At 38.7% G+C, this 12,623-nt stretch overlaps 1 protein-coding gene across 1 annotated transcript in view; it reads left to right on the forward strand.

Annotated features, from left to right (window-relative positions):
* Ctps (CTP synthase) overlaps positions 1 to 12,623 on the forward strand; it is a 50,275-nt gene that overhangs the window by 30,061 nt on the left and 7,591 nt on the right. The window contains exons 8-11 of the mRNA XM_071675026.1: positions 699 to 836; positions 1,510 to 1,719; positions 3,366 to 3,518; positions 10,291 to 10,406. Of these exons, the coding sequence (XP_071531127.1) occupies positions 699 to 836; positions 1,510 to 1,719; positions 3,366 to 3,518; positions 10,291 to 10,406 (617 nt within the window). The remainder of the gene's footprint in view (positions 1 to 698; positions 837 to 1,509; positions 1,720 to 3,365; positions 3,519 to 10,290; positions 10,407 to 12,623) is intronic.

Genomic DNA, 12,623 nt, shown 5'->3' on the forward strand with positions numbered 1-12,623 from the left:
TTCTTCTTTCACACACTTTACCAAACTCAGTCACCAGCTTCTGCAGTTTCTCACATGAATCAGCCACCAGCGCTGTATCATCAGTGAACAACAACTGACTCACTTCCCAAGCTCTCTCATCCCCAACAGACTTCATACTTGCCCCTCTTTCCAAAACTCTTGCATTCACCTCCCTAACAACCCCATCCATAAACAAATTAAACAACCATGGAGACATCACACACCCCTGCCGCAAACCTACATTCACTGAGAACCAATCACTTTCCTCTCATCCTACACATACACATGCCGTACATCCTCGATAAAAACTTTTCACTGCTTCTAACAACTTGCCTCCCACACCATATATTCTTAATACCTTCCACAGAGCATCACTATCAACTCTATCATATGCCTTCTCCAGATCAATAAATGCTACATACAAATCCATTTGCTTTTCTAAGTATTTCTCACATACATTCCTCAAAGCAAACACCTGATCCACACATCCTCTACCACTTCTGAAACCACACTGCTCTTCCCCAGTCTGATGCTCTGTACATTCCTTCACCCTCTCAATCAATACCCTCCCATATAATTTACCAGGAATACTCAACAAACTTATACCTCTAAAATTTGAGCACTCACTCTTATCCCCTTTTGTCCTTATAACTTTAAAATTTTTTTTATCATTAACTTCCTGTTTTCTTTGTTGACAGTGGAATCATCGTCCCGGGAGGTTTTGGTCAGCGAGGAATGGAAGGTAAAGTGGCTGTTTGTAAGTGGGCACGAACAAGAAAGAAACCACTGCTTGGTGTGTGTCTTGGTTTGCAGGCTGCTGTTATTGAATTTGCAAGGTAACTTTCTTTAATATTTGTATTAATGTCATCTGAAAGAAGGTAAAAATAAGTTAGAAATAACAGTGGATTAAGTTGTAGATATAGGGTAAAGTTGAAATGTAAAAGAATAATTTAAAGTGCTTTTGAATGTGTTAGATGCTAAGGTTATAGGTGTGGGAAGTTTTTGACATAGGGATATGCAAAGTCGGAGTCATGGCAAGTGGTTTGGTGAAAAGAGGAAAGTTGGTGAATGTTGCAAAATATTTGGTATAGAGCATATTCAAGTGTAAATGGAATGTAGCATCTGTTTCTTAGTTATGCTTGACTCAGTGTTAGTAGCATTGTTAATAAGAAGGCATTCCTGTATCTGAGTCATAAGAAAATTATTGAAATCATTAAGTATTACTTCTGTGAAAATTTACTGATTCTTTTCATATTGGGAAAATTTCATGTTTGTTCGTTAACCTAGGCTGTAAACCTTGCTATGCGATGACTCCCTTACCTTTCCATTCCTCATTTTTACATTGCTAAATAATGTCCCGAGAGATTACCATATGCTTTGGTTTTCTTTTAGCTCTACAGAAGCAAGTTAGAAACGTTAAACCGTTAATTATAACGTGTACAATTTATTGATGTTACCTTTAAGTTTAATGGTTATTAGGAATAACTAAGAACAATGATCTCTACACAGGAATGTTTTAGGATGGACAGATGCCAACAGCCAGGAAATGTATTCTGAAGGAACTCGTCATGTAATTATAGAGATGCCAGAACACAACCCTGGACAACTTGGAGGCACCATGCGGCTAGGGAAGAGACAAACTCTATTTAAGACTCATGATTCAAAGCTACGACAACTCTATGGCAATGTAGATTATGTTGAAGAAAGACATAGGCACAGGTAAGTTTATTGATTGTTTATTAATCTCAGAAAATGGCAAAGCAAATAAATCATGAAAGATCATCCTCACACTGGTGTGTGGTAGTCACTGTGAACATAGATGACTTTGGTACACCCCTAGATTTTTAGAATTTTCTTGCCATTTGAATCTAAAAGAAGACTTGGGCTCTTATGAAAATGAAATTATGTAACAGGGATACTTTGTCTCTACCTAAGCTGGAGGCAGCCGTTCATGAAATCTAGGCAAAGATGGACCTTAAATGTCTTCAGAACCTTACTGATTTAGTTCTTAGTCATTTCAAGGAGTGTGGTGAGTTGGTGGTGAACACACAGTTTTCATGGTTTTAGTTAAATGTTTATCCTTGATGGTTGTGCAGCAGTGCCCTCACACATACTTCATCAGCAAGCATTGTGTACATATATTTATTTATTGTACTTGATTGCTGTTTCACAAGTCAGCGAGGTAGTGCCGGGAAACAGGCGAAGAACTACCCATCCACCCACACACACATAGATATACATAAATACCCATACACGCACATACATGTACATGTCAACATGTACACATTTACATACACAGACATATACATATATACACATGTACATAGATGTACTTGATTATCTTCATCTGTTTTCAGCACTACCCCACCCCACAGGAAACAGCACCGCTACCCCTTGCTTCAGTGAGGTATCACCAGGAAAACAGACAAAAAAGGCCACATTCGTTCACACTCAGTCTCAGGTGTCGTGTAATGAACCAAAACTACAACTCCTTATCCATGTCCAGGCCCCACAAACCTTTCCATGGTTTACCTCAGATATTTTACATGTCCTGGTTCAGCCCATTGACAGCACATCAACCCCAGTATACCACATCATTCCAATTCACTCTATTCCTTGCATGCCTCTCACCCTCCTGCATATTCAGGCCCTGATTGCTCAAACTCTTTTTCACTCATCCTTCCACCTCTAATTTGGTCTCCCACTTCTCGTTCCCTCCACTTCTGACACAGATTTTTTGGGGTATTTAGGATTGTTCAGTTCATTATGTCATGTTATCTCTTAAACCTGGGAATGGTTGTCTTATTTCATAAAAAAGTGATGGTATGTATGCACTTTTACATGAATAGAAAATAGATATTTCAATCCCTCCTTTTATGGCGGGGAGGGTGGCAGCACATCACTTTTACATCAAAAGATTGAGGAATGGAAAGGAAAAGTAATTTGATATCTTGGAGATGTAAGTATTTAGATTGCAAGCAGTATAGGTAAAACATAGTTGTAATATATATTTCACTGGTGTTCCCATTTGTTCTCTTGTTTTTCTCACACTTTTAACCTTCTTTATAATTTTTTCATACTTGATTGCCGGGGTAAACCAAGGAAAGCTGTGTAGGTATGTATATTTGCGTGTGTGGACGTGTGTATGTACATGTGTATGGGGGGGGTTGGGCCATTTCTTTCGTCTGTTTCCTTGCGCTACCTCGCAAACGCGGGAGACAGCGACAAAGTATAAAAAAAAAAAAAAAAAATATATATCCTGTCCTTGTTTAGTGTTAACCAGTATCTTAAGACAGACTGAATAAGGTGTGTGTAATATAATGTGGTGACTCAACCTTTTTAAATATCTAGTTCAATCCCTACAGGTTTGAAGTGAATCCAAAAATGGTCCCGGACTTTGAGACTGCAGGACTGAAGTTTGTGGGTCAGGATGTTGAGGGTGAACGAATGGAGATAATGGAACTTGAGGACCACCCTTACTATGTGGCGTGTCAGTACCATCCAGAATACCTCACAAGGTGTGTATATTTTTTTAGATCTTGCACAGTGGGCTGATTAGACAAGGTGTTGTATACTTTTGTATCGTTTTAATTTTCTTGTTTACAGTAGTTTGAATGTGTATCATAGGAAAAACATATCCCAGGGAGGAACAGTTACTTGTGCCTTTTTTTTTTCCACCAGAACACTCTGAAAACCTGCTAATAGATGTCATCCTTGTCTTTCAGTGAGCCACTGAAAATGATTTATTGTTCAGTGACAGAATGATTCAATTCCTCAGCTAAGGAAATAAAGTAACCAAGACCGGTACTGAATAGTAGGTTTGATAATGTCAGATGACCTTATGTTTGTAAAGTATAACAAAGGAACTACAATATACAATTTTTGAGGTGGATAGGTTAAATATTTAGAAATTTGAAAACCAAAGAAACAAGTCTCTGTTCTGAGTGATTCATCTCTTGTGATGGGAATATGCCTTTGACTTTTAAAATCTGTGGAAAATCTTAGAAATTGCAGATAAAAAATTGTCAAAGGCCCGTAATTACATGCATTAGTTTTGTGTACATTAACCTAGAATTTTTTTGGACTCTCTCTCTCTCTCTCTCTCTCTCTCTCTCTCTCTCTCTCTCTCTCTCTCTCTCTCTCTCTCTCTCTCTCTCTCTCTCTCTCTCTCTCTCTCTCTCTCTCTCTCTCTCTCTCTCTCTCTCTCTCTCTACCCTACATATGCCATCCTATCATCAGAAACATTCAACAGACCTTTGAAATACTCACTTCATCTCCTTACCTGATCTTTACCTGTTGTCACTTTCCCACTGTCCATTTCACTGGTGTTCCCATTTGTTCTCTTGTTTTTCTCACACTTTTAACCTTCTTTATAATTTTTTCATACTTGATTGCCATTTACCATTAACCAGGTAGCACCAAGAACAGATGAAGAAAGGCCTCATTCACTCGCTTCTGATCTCTAACTGTCATGTGTAATGCGGTAAACCACAGCTTCCTGTCCACAACCAGGCCCCACAGACCTTTACATGGTTTTCCTTGAATGTTCACATACCCTGGTTCAGTCCATTGACAATACATTAACCCCAGTTAACCTCTTTTACATATGAGTTTATTTGAGTAATGGAACGTATATCATTGGGAATTGCAATATATTATGATTGGGCCATAGTTGAAATGAGTGGTCTGATCATCCATTAAGCAACACTGTTACCCCATTTCTTGATAGATTTAATTGCAGTTCCATCTTTGCTGCTGCTTTGCCATACTTCATATTATGGAAGGCTTTCATTACGTCTCTTTTACTTATTTGATACCTGCTTAATGATTCCTTTCTGTCCATATGAGGCTCATCCAGCACTCAGGAAGCTGGCCATGACCAATGGTCAGAATTATAGTTCATAAAGTGTTATAATGTGTGTGCATCTCTGTGCAGAGAGTGCAGGACAATTGAACAGTAAGTGCTTGATGTCTTCATTATGTTAGTTGCATCAGGGGCATGAAGGATCTTGGGATATGTTGAAACAATATTTGTAATGTTGTGATTGGTGATGTCCAGAGCATAAGCAGGAGAGCATGTTGTGTTTGTCTTGGGATTATGGTTTCTAACAGGTGTATATGTGATGGGCTGGAGTTTGAGACTGGGTTGGAAGTTGAATGTTTAGTGCTTGTTGGGTTAATTATAAGGCTAATGACAAAAACATGCTGTTTTTGTCATCAGCCTTATAATTGTTGGGAGAGGGGGATTTGAAAGTAGAGGTGGAAGACTGGGCAGGTGAGGCATAGTTGAAAGTGGAGTGGATGAGTTGCATGTATAGGAAGTTGAGGGATTCTTCTCGTGATCAAATCAGGGGCCAGTTAGTATTTAGAGGGTATTAGTTTGTATGTGTTATTTGTGTTGATGTTATTTGTGTGGAAAGTGAATGTTGTATGTGTCGTATGTGATACTTGGAATGGTTGGTGTTTTCCTCAATAGGAGAGGCTGTGGAATTGAGGTGACAGGAGGATGTAAGCTGGATTTGTGTTTGTCTGGGGATAAAAAGGTGATTCAAGAGATCTGTGGAGATGCGGACATTCTGTTCTGGTTGAGCCTTTGTTCCAGTTGTGTGATATAGTGCTGCTTGTTTAATAATGTTCCTGTGGTGTTAGGGTGTTGTTAAATGATTGTGAAATCGTTTACATATGAAAGGACCTTCATGTTGAGGTTTGCCTAAGGTAATGGAAGGCTGTGTTGGAAGAATTTGAAGAGAGTTGGAGAAATAACTGCTCTTCAAGGAACTCCATTGTAGTTTAATTGTTTAGAAATGAAGCCATTGTGAGTGCTTGGCATGGTGGCTGGTTTGAAATTATGCCAACCACTCTTTTTTTTATTGTTGTAAAAGTTAGCGTTAAGTATATTTTTTGAGTCAAAGGATGGTGTCAAAGGCTTTGTTGATACCTGCTGCACTAATTTATCTTGGTTGTTTTGTGCGAAGTCAGTGTGTAGTTTGGTTGTAGAATGTTTGGGTCTGAAGCCATCCAGCATGGGTGAGAGTGAGATGTTTTGTTTGATTCTGTAGCAGGGTCTGGATATTAAGGATAAAAGTGATGTTTCACAATAGGAGGAGAGGGAGTTGGCTGGTTTGGAAGGTTTTAGGATTGGTGTAATGTTTGCAAGTGTGCAGATGTTAGGGATTTTGTTGCCAGTTGTTGAAAATATAGTCAGGAGTAGTTGAATATAACTTTTTTTCACAGTACTATTTGCTATGACCTGTCACATTATCCTAAACACACTGCATCCTTACTGTGTTATCTAGCACTTTGATTATTCTTTTAGAATAATCACTTTCACTTGTGCTTTGCCAATTATCACTTGGTCTTTTCCTATCCAATCTGTCCATATATTTGTTTTCATAATCATTCTGTTCATCACCTTCTGAAACATAAATTCACAAATGATATTATTTATATACTATCTATTTCTGATCTATTATCTATTTTTATATATGTTTGTACATCATAATAAGGTACCTGAGTTTTGTCAGAATTCCTGTGCTGTGCCATTCTTTAAAGGTGAATGTTGAAATTACAGAGGTTAAAGTTTGAGTTTACCTGGTATGGGGGAATGATGATTAAGAGGGTGGTAGCAAGCACAGAGTTTCAGACTTTGGAGGAACAATGTGGCTTCAGGAGTAGTAGAGGATGTGTGGATCAGTGGTTCCTTTGAGTAATGTGTGAGAAATACTTAGAGAAACAAGGACTTGTGTGGAGCATATATGGATCTGGAGAAAGCATATGTAAGGAGAGATGCTGTGTAGGAGGTGCTGCAGATATATGATATGAAAGGAAAGCTGCTGGAATCAGTGAAGAGTTTTTATCAAGAAATTAAGGTGTGTGTGCAAGTATGAAGATAGGAGGTTGAGTGGTTCAAGGTGAAGGTCGGTTGACAAAATGGATATGTTATGTCACCATTGGTGTTGAATTAATTATGAAGGGGATGGTGAGAGAAGTGAATGCAGGAATCTTGGAGAGAGGAGTAAGTATGCAATTTTGTTGTAGGTGGAGAGGCCTGGGAGGTGATTCAGTTGTTTGCTGATGATACTGTGCAGTTGGCAGGTTCAAGTGAGAAACTGCAGGAGCTGGTGTCTGACTTTGGGAATGTGTGTGAAAAGAGAGCGTCAAAAGTAAATTTGAATAAAATCAGGGTTATTAGGTTTAGCAGTGAAGAGAGACAGGTTACTTGGAATGGGAGTTTGAGTGAAGAGAACTTGGAGGAAGTGGAGTATTTTTGATACTGGGGATGTATATATGGATGAGTGGAACCATGTGAGCTGAACTGAGCCATAGGATGCTGTGGGTAAGAGGCTCAAGTTTTGATGCATTTTACATGGCATCTAGAGGGTGGATGTGAACAAATGAGGCCATGCTTTGTATGTTCCTTGCACCATTTCACTAATGCAGGAAATGGCAAACATGTATGAAAGAAAAGCACATTCATCAGTCCTTATGATTTTATGAAAAATATTACCATATTATAGTTTGTATATAGTATAGGAACAGAGAAGGGGGCCAAGTGAGGATTTTACCTCTTAGGCTCAGTCCTCTGTTCTAAACGCTACCTTGTCAATGCAGGAAATGGTGAATATGCATAAAAAAAACTTGTAAGCACCACTAATGATATGTATAAAAGAAATTTGAATTAATTTTTGGTGATACTAGAGATTACAATCTGAGTGAGATGTTACCCATAGCAAGTTTGTATTGTTTTGAGTACGGTCTTGTCAAAGAACTTCTCATTCCAAAGGAGTCCACATTTCAGTGCTACTGGAAGTATTTCAGCTTTAGGCTGCAGGAGATTGTAGAAAGAGGTCCTTGGTAACAGGAATCTTTTAGAGAAAGTGGTATTGGGATAATGATCAACATTATTTATTCATACTGGGCACCTAAAATTAAAAGTGATCTTTTTTAATTTTTGGTGGTTAATGCATACAGCATCATCAGAATATGATCATGACTTTTTGTTTTTTATGGTACAGTTTGCATCATCACATCATGAGTGTGAGTATTTTTGTTGATGTGTGTTATTAGAAGGCCATTAGATGATTACCATAATAGTCTTGTTACTGAATTATGTTCATTTTTATTTTTAGCTCAGATCATTTATTATATTATTTATTATACTTTGTTGCTGTCTCCTGCGTTTGCGAGGTAGCGCAAGGAAATAGATGAAAGAAATGGCCCAACCCACCCCCATACACATGTATATACATATGTCCACACACGCAAATATACATACCTACACAGCTCTCCATGGTTTACCCCAGACGCTTCACATGCCTTGATTCAATCCACTGACAGCACGTCAACCCCGGTATACCACATCGCTCCAATTCACTCTATTCCTTGCACGCCTTTCACCCTCCTGCATGTTCAGGCCCCGATCACACAAAATCTTTTTCACTCCATCTTTCCACCTCCAATTTGGTCTCCCTCTTCTCCTCGTTCCCTCCATCTCTGACACATATATCCTCTTGGTCAATCTTTCCTCACTCATTCTCTCCATGTGCCCAAACCACTTCAAAACACCCTCTTCTGCTCTCTCAACCACGCTCTTTTTATTTCCACACATCTCTCTTACCCTTACGTTACTCACTCGATCAAACCACCTCACACCACACATTGTCCTCAAACATCTCATTTCCAGCACAGACATCCTCCTGCGCACAACTCTATCCATAGCCCACGCCTCGCAACCATACAACATTGTTGGAACCACTATTCCTTCAAACATACCCATTTTTGCTTTCCGAGATAATGTTCTCGACTTCCACACATTCTTCAAGGCCCCCAGAATTTTCGCCCCCTCCCCCACCCTATGATCCACTTCCGCTTCCATGGTTCCATCCGCTGCCAGATCCACTCCCAGATATCTAAAACACTTCACTTCCTCCAGTTTTTCTCCATTCAAACTCACCTCCCAATTGACTTGACCCTCAACCCTACTGTACCTAATAACCTTGCTCTTATTCACATTTACTCTTAACTTTCTTCTTCCACACACTTTACCAAACTCAGTCACCAGATCATTTATACTGCAGCTTAATGATAATCTTTTTTTCAACAGTTCTCCCTTGTTTTCTTCTCTAACTTGAAATGTAGATGAAATATGTTAGGGTGGTTAGCTGTTGCCTCCCATGTTAGCTAATGCTAGTCATCATCTGCCCATCGTTTTTGCTGCATATTCATTTGTTTGAGTCTGTCCTTTTTTTTCTAAGCGTCATATAGAGTGTATACAGTGAACACAAAGATGAATTAATTGTCCTTAACCAGCAGTATACCTGTTATGAAATTACAGGAGATTTAGATTTTCCCACTATCTCGTCCACAGTTTTTCAAGTTTCCCTGGTCCTGATCACGCAGACAGTACTAGACCATCATAAAACAGCAGGCTGCTGCTGATGGTTTCTACTGTTCAGACCTATATTGTACTTGTTTGTCATATTTTTATTACTCTCTTTTTCTAAGAATTCAATAAGCTTTTCATTTTCTTATATTAGTTTGCCACAGCATTATTCAAACTGTATCTAAATCATTTCATATAGTTGGATAGTCTGTCCCTCCCATGATAAAGGTCATATCCACAGGTATGATGTCTCAGCTGTTTGCCACTGTTTTACCAGTTTTTATGATTATCTTATTTTTCATAATTTGATATGCTCCTCTTCTTTTTTATCATTATGAGACTCCTCTACATCCCAAAAGATGCTGTATAGTACTATTAATTGATGAGAATGTAGTAGAATGTGTCAAATTATCTACAAATTCAAAATGTGTTGTTGGACCAAAAGCCTTTAAACTACATTATAGATTACAATGTAAATTCCTAAATTCATTCTCAGTTATGCTTTTCAGTTGTAATGGATATTTTATCAGAATATGAAATTTTTATTGAATATGTCCAAAGACTTCGTGTTCATTTTTAAGTTTGTTCTTACCACGACTTGTGGAAAAATTTTTCTGTGATGGAACTTATCTTTAGGTACATAATAGGAGCTAATAGAAGATACGTTTAGCTTTTCTGAAATCAGCTTTACATACAACTCTTCAAAACTGTATGTTCTGTTCTGTTCTGTTTAGTGAAATTCACCAGTACACCTGTGAATTTGCATCCCAGTGAAAGTGTACTCTCATAAATTAAAGATAATCTATCTAGTGTGTGTGCTTTTGAGTTCACTTAAAGTAAGATGCAAAAGCTCCATATGATCATTTACTTTCCAATAACAGGAAGTGATTTTAGGATTTTATTTTCAGACCTCTGAAGCCTTCCCCACCATACCTTGGCCTGATCCTGGCAGCAAGTGGCAAGTTAGAACAGTATTTGGCTCGCGGTTGCAGGATGTCTCCCACTGATTCTCCAGAATCATCTGGTATGCTTATATTGTTTTAACTAGATTATACATTGCACAAATTTTTAGTGAGTGAAGAAGTGATCATGATAATCCAGGAGGACTAGGATTGGACATGGAATAGAAAGTGCACTTTGTCTTCCAGGTTGCTGGTTCTTACTTCCACTTTTGAGACATTTTGATTTTATAAGTATCTTTCACATTTGAATGTTGATGACTCTAAGCAGTGCTTTGAACATTTGCTGACAATTTGGTCCATTGGTTTTTCTGTCCAGTATGTGAAACTGATTACTTTCTTGCACTGAAAAATGGATATTTTTCAAATACACACAGGTGAAAAGTTTGAGAAAAGAGGAAAAATACATGATTATGAATGACAGGAATTATAAGTGAGCAATTATTGAAGGATATTTCAAAGTTCAAGAAGACTGAGTAAATGTCATTAGTTTGAGTATACCCCCAGTTTTGGGATTGAATGCCTCTACTTTAGTTCTTTCATTATCTGAAGCTATTTGATCTGTTATCAATTAAATCTTTTCACATTGCCTGTGAAATAGTATATTTTAGAGGTTAAAGGGTTTTACAGTACTGCAACAGAGAAGTGTCTTTAATCCAGCATTCTATAGTTTTACAAAATTCCTGTGGTTCAGAAAACTGCCATTCTGTTGTCAGTTGCTGTAAGCTTTGGTTGGTCCATGGTCAGCCACAGTACCCACAGACTCATATCTGTATGCATGTTTGAATATATTTAGACTGTTGGGTTATTTTTCTTGAATTGTCTGCAAAATGTGATAAAACATCCTAAACAGTTATAAAGACTAAAATTCTAAGCAAAAGTAAATGATATTATTTTATAATCAAAGAATCAGTGAATGACAGTTTGCGGCAGGGGTTTATGATGTCTCCAAGGTCGTTTAATTTGTTTATAGATGGGGTTGTTAGGGAGGTGAATGCAAGAATTTTAGAGAGAGGGGTAAGTATGCAGTCTGTTGTGGATGAGAGGGCTCAGGAAGTGAGTCAGTTGTTCCCTGATGATACAGGGCTGGTGGCTGATTTGGGTGAGACACTGCAGAAGCTGGTGACTGAGTTTGGTAAAGTGTGTGAAAGAAGAAAGCTGAGAGTAAATGTGAATAAGAACAAGGCTATTAGGTACAGTAGGGTTGAGAGACAAGTCAATTTGGAAATAAGTTTGAATGGAGAAAAACTGAGGAAGTGAAGTGTTTTAGATATCTGGGAGTGGATTTGGCGGTGGATGGAACCATGGAAGTGGAAGTGAGTCACAGGGTAGGGGAGGGGGCAAAGTTTCTGGGAGCATTGAAGAATGTGTGAAAGGCGAGAACAGTATCTCAGAAAGCAAAAACGGGCATGTTTGAAGGAATAGTGGTTCCAACAATGTTGTATGGTTGCGAGGCATGGGCTATAGATAGGGTTGTGTGGAGGAGGGTGGATGTTTTGGAAATGAGATGTTTGAGGACAGTATGTGGTGTGAGGTGGTTTGATCGAGTAAGTAATGAAAGGGTAAGAGAAATGTTTGGTGATAAAAAGAGTGTGGTTGAGAGAGCAGAAGAGGGTGTATTGAAATGGTTTGATGACAACGAGAGAATGAGTGAGGAAAGTTTGACAAAGAGGATATATGTGTCAGAGGTGGAGGGAACAAGGAGAAGTGGGAGACCAAATTGGGGGTGGAGGGATGGAGTGAAAAAGAATTTGAGTGATCGGGGCCCGAATAGAGAGGACCGTGTAAGGTGTGCAAGGAATAGAGTGAATTTTTTGGAATGATGTGGTATACTGGAGTTGACATGCTGTCATTGGATTGAACCAGAGCACGTGAAGCATCTAGGGTAAACCTTGGATGTGGGCCTGGATGTGGAAAGGGAACTGTGGTTTCGGTGCATTATACATGACAGCGAGAGACCGAGTGTGAACGAATGTGGCCTTTGTTGTCTTTTCCTAGTGCTACCTCATGCATGTGCGGGAGGAAGGGGGTGTCATTTCATGTGTGATGGGGTGGCGACGGAAATGAATAAAGGCAGCTAGTATGAATTATGTACATGTGTATATATGTATATGTCTGTGTATGTATATATATGTATACATTGAAATGTATAGGTATGCATATGTGCGTGTGTGGACGTGTATGTATATACATGTGTATGTGGGTGGGTTGGGCCATTTTTTCGTCTGTTTCCTTGCGCTACTTGCTAATGCGGGAGACAGCGACAAAGTATGATAAAAATG

Source organism: Panulirus ornatus, chromosome 20 (genome assembly GCF_036320965.1).
Source record: "Panulirus ornatus isolate Po-2019 chromosome 20, ASM3632096v1, whole genome shotgun sequence".
In the NCBI taxonomy this organism is placed as follows: domain Eukaryota; kingdom Metazoa; phylum Arthropoda; class Malacostraca; order Decapoda; family Palinuridae; genus Panulirus; species Panulirus ornatus.